We start from the raw sequence: 19,252 nt of genomic DNA on the forward strand, positions 1-19,252 counted from the left end.
AGCAGTGCAAATGTTAATATTTAAGTATCTTCGTCCCGTCAACTCTAAGACTTCGTCTCTTGACTCTCCGGACAAAGAAACTTAAATAGGGGCAGCTGTTATACCCTAATTTTGGACCTAAAAATACTAATCAATCTTTCCTTTCTTGCATTTCAAGACATTTGAACTATCTTTGATCAATTGCATCTTCTTCTGCATTTTATTTCAATGTTATTTGCAAAATTCACATGCAAGGGTATTTTAGTCATTTCCCATGTCAAATTTCCCTCAGTCTTTCAAAAATGTGTTTAACTCCTTTCAAATAGTTTGAATAAGTCTTCGTTTCAATTCTATGTCAAAAATCTATTTTAAAATTGCATTTGAAGTCATTTTTGAGTCAGTTTTGCCCCTAGGGGCATTTTGGTCATTTCAAGTGCCAAGTCACTGTTTAAATCATAAAAATTGTCTCTGAGTCTTTTAATTTTACTTGTATGAGTCTTTGATTCAATTCCTTGTTAAAAATCCATTTTAAAAATTCATATCTGAGTCATTTACAGTCGTTTTAGCCCCAGGGGCATTTTGGTCATTTCACACGAAATTTCGGCAGAGAGGTACTTTAAAGTACCTCATTTAGGCCGTTGGTTCGTTTTAGTCCGTTTTGTCAATTTTAGACGTTTCACTTTACGTTTAGTCAATTTTACCAATTTTAATTCAATTTTATTTTTATTTTTTGCACTTTAGTCCTCCAAGTCCTAAAATTTGCATATTAGCCCTTTTTGTTATTTTTCTTTTCCTTTTTAGCCCTTTAATCTTTAATAATTGCATTTTGGTCCACTTTTCTCTTTTTCAGTCCTGTAAACATTTTTTTTTAATTTTGCAATTAAGTCAATTTGTCCAAATTTTTGCAGTCCAGTCCTTTTCTTAAATTGCAGGTTGGTCCCCAAAGTCTTAAAATTTGCAGGAAGGTCCTCAATCCAATTTTCAGCCAAGGCCGAATCAGTTAGAGTCCAGGACACATGTCACCATGCCATTTGATCTCAGGAACACATGTCAAGCTATAAAAGGGCCTAATCATTACAGAATCAATCACATTCAGCCACATCACACAAACAGATTCCACATTCTCTCTCCATTCTGTTACGATCAAAAAGCAAAAACTCCAAGAACACGAAGAACACAGTGAAGAACCCTAAGTTTCCAGAACAAAGAATTGAATCAATTTGAGGCTAATTTGCTACAATTCTCAGAGATTCGTGTTAGAATCTTCATCATTGAATTGATAGAACTGCAATTCAAGCACAATTGTGCGATCACAGTTCGAAGAGAGTGAGAAGAAGAGGAATTGAAGCAAGATCACAGTTCGAAGAAGAGAAAGATCAAAACACCGATTTATTTTCGGTTTCGAAGCCTACCAGAAAAATTCAAAGCTGCGTGGATCTTTTTTGTTCGAATCTCCAAACAAATCCAGGTATATTCATGAAAAACCTTCTCGTTTTTGCTTCGAAATCATCATCGAAGGTTTGAGATCAAGAATAAACGGTGAATTGAAGAAAGATTTTGAAAAAGATCCGAAGAAGTTCGAACGAAACCCTAGAAACATGAATCGTCCAAAATTCACCGTTTATTTCATTAATTGAGTTTCAAATCCATGAATAATGAAGAAAGTAGTTCGAATTAGGGTTTTGATTCAAAAAATTTTGAAAAGAAAGTTGAAACCCTAAAAAACACAAGAATCCGAAATCAAACCTGTAGAAACATGTAGATCGAAACGTTTTGAACGCTCGTCTTCAAAGAACGTGTAGATCGAAACGTTTCGAACTCTTGTTCTCCAAAAAGGTCAAAATCAAACGGTTCAAACAACTTTCTTCAGAAAAATAGCAAGATCGAAGTGTTTCGTATCCATTCTATGTTTGATTTGTGTGTTGATTCATAGTTCATAGTCCAAAATCATGTTTGATGTGTGAAAGCCATAAACGGCGCCGCTAGGGTTAGGGTAAGAAGAAGAGAGAACGAGAGAACTCTGAGAGAAGAGAGAGAAACGAATGGGAAAGTGAGGCGAACCGGTCTTCAAGACCTTTTATAAGCAGACTGAACCGGTTTGGTTCAGTCATTGGACCACTGGCTTTGTGTCCTGGCCGTTAGATCTAGGGGTTGATCCAGTTGGATCAATCCAACGGCCTTCTGTGTTTCCCTGAGGATCCAGGATCCATTCATCCCTTGGGCTTGGGTTTGGGCTTAGTTTCCTGCGTGTTTCCTTGTTTTGTTGCTATTCTTACCCCTGTTTCTTGCTATTTGCACACCAGTATGCTCAAAAAATTTGTTAAAAATTCCAAGTATTTTTTTTCATGTGTTTTGACTAGTTTCTTGATCTTTTTATGATGTTATTATGTGTTGAATTTGGATAAAAAATATGTAGCATTTTTTTTTCAGTACTTTGTTACATTTGTTAAATCTTGTGAAAATTTTAACATGTTTTTGTGATCAAAACTCTTTGAAAAATCCCAAAGGAATTCATGAGTGTTTTTTGACAATTATGTGACTTTTTGTGTTAATTGTACATAAAAAAATTGGTGAGCATGGTTTGGTTAATTTTCCTATTGTTTTGTGACATTTTGTGCTAAAAATAAGTGAAAACTCATTTGATTTTAATTCCAATTGGATGTTGGTGACCTATACCTTTTTGATTCCATAGGGTTTAGCTACTGTTTGGGTTTGATATTAGTGCATGAGTATGAATCTTAGTAGGTTACTTAGCTTGCAAGTTAGTTAAATAGTTAAATAATGCAAGTATGTTCAAAATTTGTTTTAAAATGCCAAGAAAATCATGTAGCCTTAATTTCCATTCCAAGACTTTATTATGAACCTTTTTAAATGTAATTGGAATGTGAGAATTATAGGTCACTTGGTTCTTGCATTTTATGAATAAATTTTAGCTATATTTGCGCTCTTTTGCCTTTATTCTCTACCCTTTATGTCCTAGTACTTCTCTTGCTTTATTTCCTTTGATATCGCTCTATGCTACTAACCTTTCCATTTCATGTTTCATATTCATCATAAGCATTCCCACTTCATCTTCTTCTTCATCTAATTTCTTGCATTTTAAATTTCAATTTCATGCCAAGTTTAAAAATGTAAATATTTAGAGGTTTTGTAATATTTTAACTTTCATGCAATTTTAATTTCTTGGCAAAGAGGCCATAGAATGTATCTAGGGTATGATGTAAAGGACAATGGACTCTAATGATGTACACCGACACAAGCACCGACACATGCACACACATCACTATAATATAGCTAGAATATGCATGTTTAGATGTATGCTTAGGTTTGTATGTTTAGATGAATGCCTAGGGCTCATACTTAGAAAAAACCAATTTTTCAAACAAATGTGAACAACTTCACTCAAATCTTTTCCAAATAAACCTTGGGATCCAATATCCCATTGTATTTTCTTTTCCATTTTCTTAATCAAATTTCAATGAAAATAATCAAACTTTGACTTCTTTTGCAATTCACTAATTCAACCTCACTATTTCCTAATCTCATGCCCTTGAGGCCTCTTTCTATTCTTCAAACTCCATTTTCAAACTTAAAATCAACCAACCAAAACAAAAAAACATTTTTTGAGAGAGAACTACGGTGGATTTGATCCCTTAAACGGGTACGTAGGCAAGGAACAAAACTCCTTCAATTCGACTAAAATAAAAATCCAAAAACATTCTTCTCCCTCCAATTCTTCACTTAGAAACTCTTAGGTATAAATAAACATTTTCAAATAGCATTTAAAAATAAAGCGCGCGCGTAGAAATTAAAGACGGTTCCTATAGGTTACTATAGTCGTTATGGGTGCCTAACACCTTCCCGTAGCGAAAACAACTCCCGGACCTCGATTCTCAAGGGTTTTGCTTACTTTTTCCCTTCCCAAGAAAAAATAAGATATCACCGGTTTAAAAGGTTCAAACGTAATCAATGTTTGACACCCGAAAACCAAGATAAAACAGCTGGCGACTTCACTGGGGAAAGAGTTAGCTAAGGCTAAGAGAGAGATTGAGGAGAAAGATATACTGCTTATGAGGGACTCCAAGAGAGCTAGGGGGGCCCGTGACTTCTATGCACGATACTGCGACTATGAGTCTGAGTCTGAGGACGACGCTTCCACTTCCTATGCTTGAGGATTTCCATTTCCTGTTGTTATTTCCATTTGTTTATGTTGAAATTGTCTTGTAAAACTATATGTTGATTGTTTGTTTCCCGTTTATGTCAATTGTTGTTTAGTAATGTTTACAAGTTCATAATTTGTCTAAAACCCTTCGATAACACAAAAAGAGTCTTTTTTGCATATGCATTAACACATTTCATGCATCATATGCATTCATTGGCTACAAAAGACTTCTCTCGTGCTCATTGCCTCCTGGTTTTGTCCGCCGCAGTCTGAAAAGTGGCTCGTGTTCGCAAAGTCTACCAACCAGATAGAGTTCATCAGACAAGATTGTACAAGAGAAGGAACATGGCTAATCTTGAGGAAGAGAATGCCAGCCCCTCGGGCCAGCCCATTAAAGAGTCTAATCTGGATGAGGTTTTGAGGCTCATCAAGAAGAGCGACTATAAGATTGTTGACCAGCTGCTACAAACCCCATCAAAGATATCCATCTTGTCTCTACTTATGAGCTCAGAAGCTCACAGGAAGGTGTTAATGAAGATACTGGAGCAAGCTTATGTTGACTACGAAGTCTCTGTGGATCAATTTGATGGGATAGTGAGTAATATTACTGCCTGCAACAACTTGGGGTTCGGTGACGATGAGCTCCCCGAAGCAGGGAAACGCCACAACTTGGCTCTACATATCTCGGTGCACTGTGGGTCTGATATGATATCCAACGTATTGGTGGACACTGGATCGTCTCTGAATGTAATGCCTGAATCCACACTAAGGCAATTGAGCCATCATGGAATTTCTCTGAGGGGTAGCAGTTATCTGGTTAAAGCTTTTGATGGATCCCGCAAGGATGTTCTCGGGGAAGTGGACTTGCCAATTACTGTTGGTCCCGAAACATTTCAGATAACCTTCCAAGTCATGGATATCAATGCCTCTTACAGCTGTCTCCTCGGAAGACCATGGATCCACGACGCTGGAGCAGTCACATCCACTTTGCATCAGAAGCTCAAGTTCATGAGAAACGGTAAGGTTGTCACCGTATATGGTGAGGAGGCATTTCTGGTTAGCCAAATATCATCGTTCTCTTGTGTTGAAGCAGGGTCCGCTGAAGGGACGTCGTTTCAAGGATTGACTGTTGAGGGCGCAGAACCCCGAAGGGCTGGTGCTAGCATGGCCTCACTGAAAGATGCCCAGAAGGCTGTCCAAGCAGGGCAAGCTGCTGGCTGGGGCAAGGTGATTCAGATCTTGGAAAACAAGCGTAAAGAGGGCCTTGGATTCTCCCCGACATCTGCTGTTTCAAAGGGAACCTTTCACAGTGCTGGGTTCATCAACGCTATTACTGAAGATGCTGCTGGAGGTGGTCACATGCCTGCATTTGTTATACCAGGAGGCACTGTGAGAAATTGGGAGGCCATTGATATTCCTTTAGTCATGCATGCTTCCATGTAATGTGTCGTGTTGCTCATGTTTTCTTTGTTTTCAAAATAACAATCCTTTCGCTCTGCCCAAGGCGAAAGTGATATCATTGTAAGGGCATGTTTGTTTCGGCATTGCCGTTATCAATAAAAGTTGTCGTCTTTCTCACGACTCTTTGTTTTTTTTACTTTTTAGTGCCTTTTTCTTGGAAATAATGGTAATGCCAGAAAAAACCAAAACATCTGTGTTTTCTTATTAATTTCAAAAATCTGCATAAAAAACATTTTTCTAAAAATCATCCCAATCATATTGTGCAGATTGAACCATAATAAACCCGTTGAACACAGTGACCCTATGGTTCCTCCAAATTTTGAATTCCCTGTATATGAAGCTGAAGATGAGGATGATGATTATGAAGAGATACCGTATGAGATCACTCGACTGCTTGAGCAAGAAAGAAGAGCCATTCAGCCTCACCAGGAAGAAGTTGAGCTTATCAACCTGGGTACTGAAGAGAACAAGCGAGAGATCAAGATTGGTGCTGCACTTGAGCCAGAGGTGAAAAAGAAGATCATTCAGCTTCTCCATGACTATCCAGATGTCTTTGCATGGTCTTATGAAGATATGCCGGGTCTAGATCCCCAGATTGTGGAACATCGGATACCGACAAGGCCTGAATGTCCTCCTGTCAAACAGAAATTGAGAAGGTCTCGTCCAGACATGGCTCTTAAGATCAAGGCTGAGGTACAAAAGCAAATTGATGCGGGCTTCCTCATGACAGCTGAATACCCTGAGTGGATTGCCAACATCGTACCAGTACCAAAGAAAGATGGGAAAGTTCGAATGTGTGTTGACTACAGAGATTTGAATAAAGCCAGTCCAAAAGACAACTTCCCATTGCCTCATATTGACGTGCTTGTTGACAGTACTGCTCAATCTAAAGTGTTCTCTTTCATGGATGGTTTCTCTGGTTATAATCAGATACGAATGTCTCCTGAAGATAGAGAAAAGACGTCCTTCGTCACTCCGTGGGGAACGTTCTGTTATAAAGTAATGCCGTTTGGCTTGATAAATGCTGGTGCTACCTATCAAAGAGGTATGACGACTCTGTTTCATGATATGATTCACAAAGAGATTGAAGTGTATGTTGATGATATGATTGTAAAGTCAAGTGATGAAGAGCAGCATATTGTGTATTTGAAAAAGATGTTTGAAAGATTGAGAAAGTACAAGCTGCGATTGAATCCTAATAAGTGCACATTCGGGGTAAGATCTGGAAAGTTGCTAGGCTTCATTGTCAGTCAAAGAGGCATTGAAGTTGATCCTGACAAAGTCCGAGCCATCAGAGAAATGCCGGCCCCTCAAACTGAGAAGCAAGTCAGAGGTTTCCTCGGACGTCTGAATTACATTTCAAGATTCATATCTCACATGACTACTACCTGTGGACCAAATTTCAAATTGCTCAGAAAGAATCAGCCTGTTGTATGGAATGGTGAATGTCAGGAAGCTTTTGATAGCATTAAAGAATACCTGTTAGAGCCACCTATCCTTGTCCCACCAGTGGAAGGAAGGCCTTTGATTATGTATCTATCAGTGTTAGATGATTCAGTGGGTTGTGTTCTCGGTCAACAAGATGAGACTGGTAAGAAAGAGCATGCTATCTACTACCTGAGCAAGAAGTTCACCGACTGTGAGACTCGGTATACAATGCTTGAAAAAACTTGTTGTGCTTTAGCTTGGGCTGCCAAACGCCTGCGTCATTATATGGTGAATCATACAACTTGGTTGATATCCCGAATGGATCCAATCAAGTAAATCTTTGAAAAGCCTGCTGTTACTGGAAAGATTGCACGTTGGCAAATGTTGTTATCTGAATATGATATCGTGTACAAAGCTCAGAAAGCAATCAAAGGAAGCATCCTTGCTGAGCATCTTGCTTGTCAACCTCTTGATGATTACCAGCCAATTAAGTTTGACTTCCCCGATGAAGAGATTATGTATCTGAAAGCGAAAGACTGTGAAGAACCACTGATCAATGAAGGGCCGGACCCCAATAGCAAATGGGGATTGGTGTTTGATGGTGCTGTTAATGCTTATGGTAAAGGAATTGGGGCCATCATTGTAACTCCGCAGGGGCACCACATTCCTTTCACTGCTCGAATAACTTTTGAATGCACAAACAACATAGCTGAGTATGAAGCATGCATCTTGGGCATTGAAGAAGCCCTTGACCTGAGAATCAAACACCTTGACATCTATGGAGATTCTGCACTTGTTATTAATCAGATAAAAGGTGAATGGGAGACTCATCACGAGAAGCTGATCCCATACCGTGACTATGCAAGACGTCTGTTGACATACTTTACAAAGGTGGAGCTGCACCACATCCCTCGGGATGAAAATCAGATGGCTGATGCTCTTGCTACTTTGTCTTCCATGTTTCGTGTCAATCACTGGAACGATGTTCCTGTAATCAAAGTACAACGTCTTGATAGACCAGCTCATGTGTTTACTATTGAAAATATGCCAGATCAAGCTGACAAAGATGTAAATGACAAAAAGCCTTGGTACTACAACATCAAGCAATTCTTGCAGAATCATGAATATCCATCCGGTGCGTCCAACAGGGATAAAAAGACTTTGAGGCGATGGGCTAGCAAATTCCTTCTGGACGGAGAAATCCTATACAAGAGGAATTATGACATGGTCTTGTTGAGATGTGTTGACAAACAAGAAGCTGAGAAATTGATGCATGATGTACATGACGGTACCTTTGGGACCCATGCTTCAGGTCACACCATGTCAAGAAAACTGTTAAGAGCCGGCTATTACTGGATAACCATGGAGCGTGATTGCCACAAACATGCTAAAAGATGCCACAAGTGTCAAATTTACGCTGACAAGATTCACGTGCCTCCACACGCTCTCAATGTTATATCTTCCCCATGGCCTTTCTCTATGTGGGGCATTGACATGATCGGAAGAATTGAGCCAAAAGCTTCCAATGGACATCGTTTCATTCTAGTGGCGATTGACTATTTCACCAAGTGGATTGAAGCTGCTTCCTATGCAAATGTGACCAAGCAAGTGGTTGTCAAGTTTATCAAGAATAACATCATCTGTCGATATGGTGTTCCCAACAAGATCATCACTGACAATGGTTCCAATCTGAACAATAGTATGATGCAAGCTTTATGCGAAGAATTCAAAATTGAACATCACAACTCTTCTCCTTATAGACCTCAGATGAATGGTGCAGTTGAGGCCGCTAACAAGAACATCAAGAAGATTGTTCAGAAGATGGTCACTACTTACAAAGACTGGCATGAAATGCTACCTTTTGCCTTGCATGGTTACCGTACTACAGTGCGCAGCTCAACCGGGGCAACCCCTTTCTCTCTGGTATATGGTATGGAAGCAGTTCTCCCTCTGGAAGTGGAGATTCCATCTCTTCGAGTGATCATGGAAGCCAAATTAACCGAGGCTGAATGGTGTCAAAGTCGGTATGATCAATTGAATCTGATTGAAGAGAAACGTATGAATGCTTTGGCTCATGGACAGTTGTATCAAGTGCGAATGAAGAATGCTTTTGACAAGAAAGTCCGACCTCGAGAATTCAAGGAAGGCGAACTTGTATTGAAAAGAAGGATAAACCAGCAACCCGACCCAAGGGGCAAGTGGACACCTAACTATGAAGGTCCTTATGTTGTCAAGAAGGCTTTCTCTGGTGGTGCTTTGATTCTTACGCACATGGATGGTGTTGAGCTTCCAAATCCTGTTAATGCCGATATAGTCAAGAAATACTTTGTCTAGAAAGAAAAGAACAGCGTGGTAGGTCGAAAACCCGAAAGGGCGGCCTAGGCAAAAATGCGCTTCCCGGTGGATCGAAAACCCGAAAGGGCGATCCAGGCAAAAGTTAGGGACAAAAAAATGAATATGAAAGAGCTCGCTGAGGTTGTACGCAACTCAGGCAAGAATGAGCGCCTCGATGAGCCGAAAACCCGAAAGGGCGGTTCATGCAAAAATGAGGTTGACAATAAAAGACAAGTAACTATATCTGGCAAATCACCATCACCCCTTGGGGCATCTACAACTGTCAATGATCGTCTTCATCAGAGACTTCTGTACTTGTGAATTCAAAATTTCTATGAAATGTAGCGGTCATCGTGTTCAATGTATCACCAACCAATAAAATTACCATTTTCCAAGCTTTGTAAATCCGTGGAGTCATGCCCTTGGCTGGCTTTCACTCTTCTACATCAATTTGAGCCTGTGCTTTTGTTTGAAACTCTACTTTTCTTTCTACTTTCAATGCTATATACAAAATATTCTCTTTCTATTTGATAATGTCAATGTCTGAAACAAACATCTTTTGAAAATTGAAAAATCTTTTTCTGTCTATTTTGAAACAAACCTGAGCAACAGGGTACATTTCAATGAAACATGCATGAATGAATGAATGTCAATGTCTATTTCAATACATGTTACGAGCAGGTTACTCCCCAGGATGATCTGTGGTCAATGGCAAGAATGAAAAACAGAATGAAAATGAAAAAATGAAAATGAAAAGCTCGCTAAGTTGAAAACCCGAAAGGGCGGCTTAGGCAAAAATGAGCACCCCGCTGATTGACAACCTATGAAGGCAATTCAGGCAAAAATGGGGCAATGAAAAGAATCTCTACTCCCCGGTGAATCGAAAACCCGAAAGGGCGGTTCAGGCAAAAATGGGGTTTGAAAATGAAAAATGAAAAGAATATTGAAAAGCATTGACCACAGATGCGAACATCCAATGTTTACCCAGCACTGACACGCCTAGCAACGGCGAACTGTGTCCAAGAACCTTCCAAGGGTCCTTCCCTTTACAAGTCTTATTGCCCTCAGCCATGGTTTTGATACGTCTCCCAACGACGGTATCTCCAAAGAGGTTTTTTTCCCTGTGAATGTGTTGCAGCACGAGCCACTACGTGCCCAATCTTCCAATGTCTTGTCTGCCTTTGTGAAATTTCTCTGTCAAACTGCCAATCAATCATGCATTTCAAGCATTCATACATGCATAATCATGCATTTTATGTGCTCATACATCCAATAATCTTGCTACACCATACATACATGTTGCATATCCAACTTTCAACTGCCAAATTCAATGCAAGTTTCAACTCTCCAACCTCAATTCCAATCATGTCAACTGTCAAATTCGAAGCAATTTCCAATCTCCAATGTCAATCCTAACCTCAATTTCAATGTCAAACTGTCAAATTCAACTCAAATTTCAATTGTCAAACTCGATGCAATCTCAACTTCCCAATCTCAATTCCAAACCATTTCAATTGTCAAATTCGAAGCAATCTCAACTCCAATGACAATGTCAATGTTGACATTCAATGACAATGTCAATGTCAATCTCCAATTCCAATGTTGACATCCAATGACAATGTCAATGTCAATTTCCAATTTCAATTCCAACTCCAATGCCAATTTCCAATTCCAATGTCAATTCCAATGTCAAATTCCAATTTCAATCCAATTCCAATGTCAATTTCCAATATTCAATCCCAATTTCAATGTCAATGTCAATATCCAATGTCAATGTCAATTCCCAATCCAATTTCAATCCAATTCCAACGTCAATTGCAACTCTCCAATCCAATGTCTATCTCTATGTCTGTGCCTCCGTTTAATCTCAACTTTCAATGTCAACTTTCAATTCAAATCAATGTCAATTTACTCTCAATCTACTCTTGGGCCAACAAAAATGGTCATGTCTATTTCCAAATCAAGTCAATAACAATTTACCCTCAATTGGTATCTTGTTAAGCCAGACTTTCAATTGGTATCTTGTTACTGGTCAAGCACCAGGTTCGATCCAAAAAAGAACCACTTGTACCTGCTCATATACCTATGCTTCCGGTCAAACGGCAAGTTCGATAGAATAGTTTGTACCCAACTTATGCTTTGTTACCAGCCAAACGGCCAGTTCGATCCGAAGAACAGTTTGTGTCTGTCTATCTGTTTGTATTTTCAATCAAGTGTCAAGTTCGATCCAAAGAACAGCTTGTATCTGCCTATATGTCTATGTTTCCGGTCAAGTGCCAAGTTCGATCCAAAGAACAGCTTGTACCCGTCTCTTGTTTGTATCTCTCGGTCAAGTGGCAAGTTCGATCCAAAGAACAGCTTGTACCCGTCTCTTGTTTGTATCTCTCGGTCAAGTGGCAAGTTCGATCCAAAGAACAGCTTGTACCCGTCTCTTGTTTGTATTTCTCGGTCAAGTGGCAAGTTCGATCCAAAGAACAGCTTGTACCTGTCTATTTGTTGCCCGTTCTTTCTACCTTGATGTCTATAAATCCCTTGGTGGTGCGACACAGCCCGTAGATTCCGGTTCGATTGTCTTGCATTCATAAATGAAATGTTGCATGGCATTCATGTTTTTGAAAATCTGAAAACGTATTTTTATGTCCAAAAGCAGTGCAAATGTTAATATTTAAGTATCTTCGTCCCGTCAATTCTAAGACTTCGTCTCTTGACTCCCCGGACAAAGAAACTTAAATAGGGGCAGCTGTTATACCCTAATTTTGGACCTAAAAATACTTGTTTAATTCTTCTTTTCTTGCATTATAAGTCATTTGATATGTCTCTGATCAATTGCATCTTTCTCTGCATTTTATTTCAATGTTATTTGCAAAATTCACATAAAAGGGTATTTTAGTCATTTCCTGCATTCAATTCATTTTAATCTTTGAAAATTGTTTGAGTCTTTTAAATTGGTTTGTATAAGCCCTTGTTTCAATCTCATGTCAAAATTCATTTCAAAAAATATCAGTTAAGTCATTTTTTAGCCAGTATAGCCCCTAGGGGCATTTTAGTCATTTCCTATGTTAAAATTTCTTTCAATCTTTGAAAATTTGTTTGAGTCCTTTCAAATAGTTTGAATAAGTCTTCATTTCAATTCTATGTCAAAATCCATTTTAAAATTGCATTTGAAGTCATTTTGAGTCAATTTTGCCCCTAGGGGCATTTTAGTCTTTTCATGCGTTAAAACCCTGTTTAAATTCTAAAATTGTCTCTGAGTCTTTTAATTTTACTTGTATGAGTCTGTGCTTTAATTCCTTGTTAAGAAATCGTTAAAATTGCATTTGAGTCGTTTTTAGTCGTTTTAAGCCTCCAGGGGCATTTTGGTCATTTCACATGATATCTCTGTTTCATTTTAATCTGCTTTGTTGTTTTTAATCGTCTCGCTTTACGTTTATTTTCAATTCACTTTTTCAATTCAATTTTAGTTTAATTTTCATTTTAGTTCTCGTACTTTTGGTATTTACATTTTAATCCCTTTTAAGTTTGTTAGAGTCCAAGTGCCATGTGTCCAAATGCTATTGGTCCTCAAAAGTTTGTTACAAGTCAAGTGCCACATGTCTCTATCCTATTGGTCCAAGGCTAATGACTTAGTCTATAAATTGGTCAAAGGGTCAATGAATCTTTTTTCACCAATCATTTTTTCCACAAAAATCACAAAATAAAAAAAAGCAATTTCTTTCTTCTTTCTCTTCTCTCACGTAACTACCTTTTCCTCCAACTCTAACAACCATCTCCACCACCATAACAACCTCCAACCACCATCAAACTTCTTCCACCACCTCTAACAAACTTTCTCATCCTCTATCTCCACCATAACAAACTCTTCTAACCACCACAACTTCATCTTCAAACTCTTCTAACCACCACAACTTCATCTTCAACCTCCATAACCACCACTTTCCTCCACTCCAACAACCTTCAATTCTCAACCAAATTCAATACAAAACTTGTCCAAATCCATCTCTTAACGCCACAACAACTTACAAACAATCATCATCATCATCATCCATTCAAACGGTTTCCACACAACAACACAACGGAGTAGCGTGTAACAACAAACAAAAAATCCAGAATCGAAGTTGACGTGAGAAAGAACAAATCCGAACCGGATTCGCGAAGGAGGAAGAAGAAGAAAGTGCAACCGTTTTAAGGCGAGATCGGAGCTCAACGACAACAACACAAGCTATCGCGAATCAATCCGAAACAGAGGTATATCTCTCCTTTTCTTTTGTTCTTGATATTTGCTTGTTAGATCGAGAAAGATTGAAGCCTTTTCTTGAAAATCCGAATTGAGAATCGAGAAGAGGAGAAGGAGTGGAGCCTTTTGATATAAAAATTTTCGAAAAAAAAACAAAAAAAAAAGCTCCGACGCGGCGGCTCTCCGGCCGACCACCGCGTCGGAGCAACTCCGGCCACCACTCTTCATCTTCTCCGGCGGACTGTATTTTAGAGAGAAGTGAGAGCAGATTTTTTAGAGAGAGGGAGAACAAGAATGAATGAGGTCTTTTTGCAGCAAAATTGCATTTATATGCCTCCTCCATAAGCCCATTTTCGTTTTCCATGCCAGGCCCAGCACTCCTCTTTCATTTCTGTTTCATTTCTCTACAGATTTGCTCCCTGCACCCCCCCTGTTTCCTGCGTTTCTTGCTAAAAACTGCTATATACACCCCTGCATGCTTATTTTTGTACTATAAAAATCCTAAAAAAATCTCTATGTGTTCTTGATCATTTTCTTGACATTTTTGTGATGTTGTCATGTGTTAAATCTTGATTAAAAAATATGTGGTATTTTCTTGTCAATTGTTTACTATTTTTGTTAAAAATTGTGAAGTTTTTATATGTTTTTGTGTCTAAAAATTCTTTAAAAATTCTAAAAATTTTCATACACATTTCTTGATAGTTTTGTAGTATTTTTGTGATGATTTTTGCATATTAAAACTTGGAAAAAATAATGTGATGTTTTTCTCGCTATTTTGTGATGTTTCGTATTGAAAACTTGTGAAAATTGTTTGATTTCCATTCCAATGCTTGATATGTGTTTGTGATCTATGATGTGTGACTTTGTGATATTTTTTCTACTGTTTAAATGTGTATGCTACTGCATGTGAATATTTTTGTGCTTTATTACTTGTTTTACAAGCTTGTGTGTGAATAAATAATGTGGAATAAGCCTAATTTTTGTCCTAAATGCTTGACATGTTACACTCCTTTAATCCTCCTTGTGAAAACTGATGTGACACTCTTTGGGGACTTGTTAAGACATGAGGATTATAGGCCTTGTTCAAGCCTTGCATTGTTGATGAATCTTTAGGCCTATTTCGCACTATTTTTGCCATGTTTTGTGATATTTTTCTTGCTTTTGCTATAATGATGTTTCCTTGCTCTTATTTCTTGATATTATCATGTGCTACTAACTCTTTTTGTTTCATGTTTCATACATCATAAACATTCCATATCTCATCTCTTTCTCCACTTTAATTTCTTGCACTTTAAATTTTGCCAAGACTTAGCATGTAAAGACTTAGGGATCTTGTAATATTTTTTTATGCTTTTAATTTCTTGGCAAAGAGGCCATAGAATGTATCTAGGGTGTGATGTAAAGGACAATGGACTCTAATGATGTACACCGACACAAGCACCGACACATGCACACACACCACTATATAGCTAGAATATGCATGTTTAGATGAATGTTTAGGATTGTATGTTTAGATGAATGCCTAGGACTTATACTTAGAAAAAACCCAATTTTTCCAAACAAATGTGAACAACTTCACTCAAACCTTTTCCAAATAAACCTTGGGATCCAATATCCCATTGTATTTTCTTTTCCATTTTCTTAATCAAATTTCAATGAAAATAATCAAACTTTGACTTCTTTTGCAATTCACTAATCCAACCTCACTATTTTCCAATCTCATGCCCTTGAGGCCTCTTTCTATTCTTCAAAATCCCATTTTCAAACTTAAAATCAACCAACTAAAACAAAAACATTTTTGAGAGAGAACTACGGTGGATTTGATCCCTTAAACGGGTACGTAGGCAAGGAACAAAATTCCTTCAATTCAACTAAAATAAAAATTCAAACACATTCTTCTCCCTCCAATTCTTCACTTAGAAACTTTTAGGCATAAATAACACTTTTCAAAATAGCATTTAGAAATAAAGCGCGCGCGTAGAAATTAAAGACGGTTCCTATAGGTTACTATAGTCGTTATGGGTGCCTAACACCTTCCCGTAGCGAAAACAACTCCCGGACCTCGATTCTCAAGGGTTTTGCTTACTTTTTCCCTTCCCAAGAAAAAATAAGATATCACCGGTTTAAAAGGTTCAAACGTAATCAATGTTTGACACCCAAAAACCAAGATAAAACATCAGTGATACTTGATTGTACTCCTGATATTAGTCACCAAGAACAAATGTCTCTGATAATACGATATGTGGATGTTTCTTCAAATTCTGTTAGCATTGAGGAGTCTTTTTTAGGATTTTTGAATGTGAATGATACAACTGGGCAAGGGCTTTTTGATGTTTTACAAGATGAATTGAAAAATCTTGATCTTGACATCCTTGATGTGCGAGGACAAGGTTATGATAATGGGTCAAATATGAAAGGAAAACATCAAGGTGTACAAAAGAGATTTTTAGATATAAATCCAAGAGCCTTTTATACTCCTTGTAGTTGCCATAGTCTTAACTTGACATTGTGTGATATGGCTAACTCATGTGGTAAAGCTAAAGATTTTTTTGGAGTTGTTCAACGCATTTATACTATTTTTGCCAACTCTACTAAGAGATGGAAAATTTTGAAAGATAATTTAAAAGGGTTGACTCCAAAATCATTGTCATCCACTCGTTGGGAGAGTCATATAGAAAGTGTCAAAGCTATAAGAGCAGCAATGTCAGATTTTATTGAAGCTTTACTTGAAGTGTCAGAAAAAGATCTTGATTCTAAAATAAAAAGTGAAGCTAAATCTTTAGCAACACATGAACTTGGTGATTTTGAGTTTATAGTATCTATAATTATATGGTTTGACATATTATCAGCAATTAATTTGGTTAGCAAGCTCTTATAGTCAGATGATATGCTTATCGATGTTGCTATGTCAAAAATAAAAGAGTTGATTTCTTTTTTTAAGAAATATAGAGAAAATGGTTTTAAGAAAGCCTTGGATGATGCTACAGAAGTTGCTATTGGATTGAATATTGACCCAGTATTTCCTCAAAGGCGCATAATTCGAAGAAAAAGGCAGTTTGATGAGGATTTGAATACCCCATTGGTTGAGCAATCTGAAGAAGAATCTTTTAGGGTTAATTACTTTCTTTGCCTTGTTGATCAAGCTGTTGTATCTCTTAATAAGAGATTTGAACAATTCCAACAATATGAAGCTGTTTTTGGTTTTTTGTTGACTTCTGACAAGTTTAAATCATTGGATAATGCTACTTTGGAGTCTTGTTGTAGTAATTTTGAGAAGGCATTAAAACATAATGAGAATTCTGATATTGATGGGAGAGAACTATATCTGGAGTTAAGGTCACTAAAGGATATCTTGCCTGAAGAAGAAATGCGACCTATTCAGATTTTAAGATTTTTGAAAGGCGCGAGTTGTTTTTCTAATACAATTGTTGCATATAGAATTTTATTGACAATTCCCGTGACAGTTGCCTCCGCAGAAAGAAGTTTTTCAAAGTTGAAGTTGTTGAAGTCTTATCTGAGGTCTACCATGCTACAAGAAAGACTTAATGGCTTAGCAATGATAGCAATTGAGAGTGCTATGTTGCGAAATATACAATACGAAGAGTTGATTGATCAATTTGCTTTAGTAAAAGCGAGTAGGAAGACTCGTTTTAGTACCTAGAACGTCGATAAAGGTATTTTTCTGAACTTGTATTTTTTTTATTATTTATTAAAATATGGATATTATTTGTGTTATTTACAATGATGATAATTTCTTATGTTTACGGATTTCATTTTCAATTTAAATAGGAATGGTAATTTCGTTTTGGTGTGAATGAAGACTCATTTTGCTGCCAGCTTTGTGGACGCATGGTTTTTGGTGGTTCTGTGCAGGTTTCCACTTTCCTTTTTTGCTGTTTTCTTTTAGGACTATCAGAATTGAGTCCTCTTACTTTTGTTGTTAGGTGGGTGTTTTTTTGGGAGGGTGGTTTGAGGTTCCTCATGTATATGGTAGTGATTTTCACCTTTGGGTGTACCGCATATATACGCCACCTTGTATTTATATTTTAAAAAATTTAAATAGAACATTGTTCTTTTAAAATAAATACATCTTTATTTTATTACGAGCCTCATTTTACTTCAGCACCGAGCCTCCAAATACTTTGGAACGGCCCTGACAGTAGGACTTGGTACAAATCCTTGCCAAAACAAGAACCAAACATGTCAAGGACCAAATGGAACAATGTTTGCAGCATCAGTGAACAATGTTTCTTTCACAATGCCAACCACAGCACTTCTACAATCCCATTTCTTTGGACAAAACAATGGAATTTACACCACTGATTTCCCAAGCAAGCCTTTGAATCCATTCAATTATACCGGCACGCCGCCGAATAACACTATGGTGAGTAATGGAACAAAGGTTGTGGTTCTTCCTTTTAACACAAGTGTGGAGCTTGTGCTGCAAGATACTAGTATTCTCGGTGTTGAAAGTCACCCTCTTCATTTGCATGGATTTAACTTCTTTGTTGTTGGACAAGGATTTGGTAACTTTGATTCAAATAAGGATCCTAAAAAATTTAACCTTGTTGATCCTGTTGAAAGGAATACAGTTGGTGTTCCATCTGGTGGATGGGTTGCTATCAGATTCCTAGCAGATAATCCAGGTTAGTTCATAATTTATTCATATTAATCTCAAAATTTACATTTATGTAATATGAAGCACGGATACAGACACGACACGGCACTGACATGCCGACACAGCTAATAATTTGAAAAAATCACATAATTCAGTGTAGTTACAAGTGTCGGTGTCGGACACGACACGTGTCTGACACCAAGACATGCCTAATCCAAGGAGTGTTCATGCTTCATAATTATGTTCAATAGTTTTTCTTCAAGCGACTGAGCTCAATTGGTTAAGGTTAAATCAATAAAGAGCACCATAGTTCGATTCATAGGTGAACAATTTTTTATCAGACTTTAATACCTCTATAAAATTTCCGGTTACTCGGACCCTTTACCCTAAGAACCGGAGAGGGTTAATGCGGAAAAAAAAATGTTTTACATCATTGTCATAATTAACATAAAATAAAAGGGATTACATAAAGTTTAATTATGTGTGCAGGGGTGTGGTTCATGCATTGTCACCTGGAAGTACATACAAGCTGGGGTCTAAAGATGGCATGGATTGTTTTGGATGGAAAGCTACCAAATCAGAAGGTGCTTCCACCTCCAGCTGATCTTCCTAAGTGTTAACTTCAATTTGATTTTGACTTTAATTTGATTCAACAATTTTTTGCCCTTTCTGTAATTCAATGCGGAGGTGTCGTTTTTCATTGGTTACCTTATTTTTTAAATTGTGAGTTGAGGCTACTCTGGGTGGGAATTTATTAAATGTTAACTTGTGCCCTAAAGGCACATGTTAAGAAACTCATTAAGGAAATATACGCATCAAAAGTCGTGTAGTCAACTTCTAGAAAGTTAAAGGGTAGTGTTAATTTGTGCCCGCAGGGCACATGTTAAGAATCTAAAAATGGAATTAAATAATAAATTTTGTCTTAAAAATATAAGATTTCAAATTTCTAGAATATTGAATGCACAATTTCCAACAAAATATTTCTATCTTTGGCTTCTTTACTTGTGCCTTTAGGGCACAAGATAACATTCCCCAA

General features: G+C 37.5%; 1 protein-coding gene across 1 annotated transcript in view; it reads left to right on the forward strand.

Moving 5' to 3' along the window:
• Nucleotides 1-18,937, forward strand: part of LOC146907399 (laccase-17-like) — a 39,078-nt gene extending 20,141 nt beyond the window's left edge. Inside the window, exons 6-7 of the mRNA XM_085723533.1 lie at nt 17,762-18,244; nt 18,706-18,937. Coding sequence (XP_085579659.1) covers nt 17,762-18,244; nt 18,706-18,836 — 614 coding nt within the window. The 3' untranslated portion in view covers nt 18,837-18,937. The remainder of the gene's footprint in view (nt 1-17,761; nt 18,245-18,705) is intronic.
• Nucleotides 18,938-19,252: the final 315 nt, after the last annotated feature.

The sequence above is a fragment of the Medicago sativa genome, chromosome 7 (genome assembly GCF_051527215.1).
Source record: "Medicago sativa cultivar Bolivia chromosome 7, Bolivia_mono, whole genome shotgun sequence".
Classification (NCBI taxonomy): Eukaryota; Viridiplantae; Streptophyta; class Magnoliopsida; order Fabales; family Fabaceae; genus Medicago; species Medicago sativa.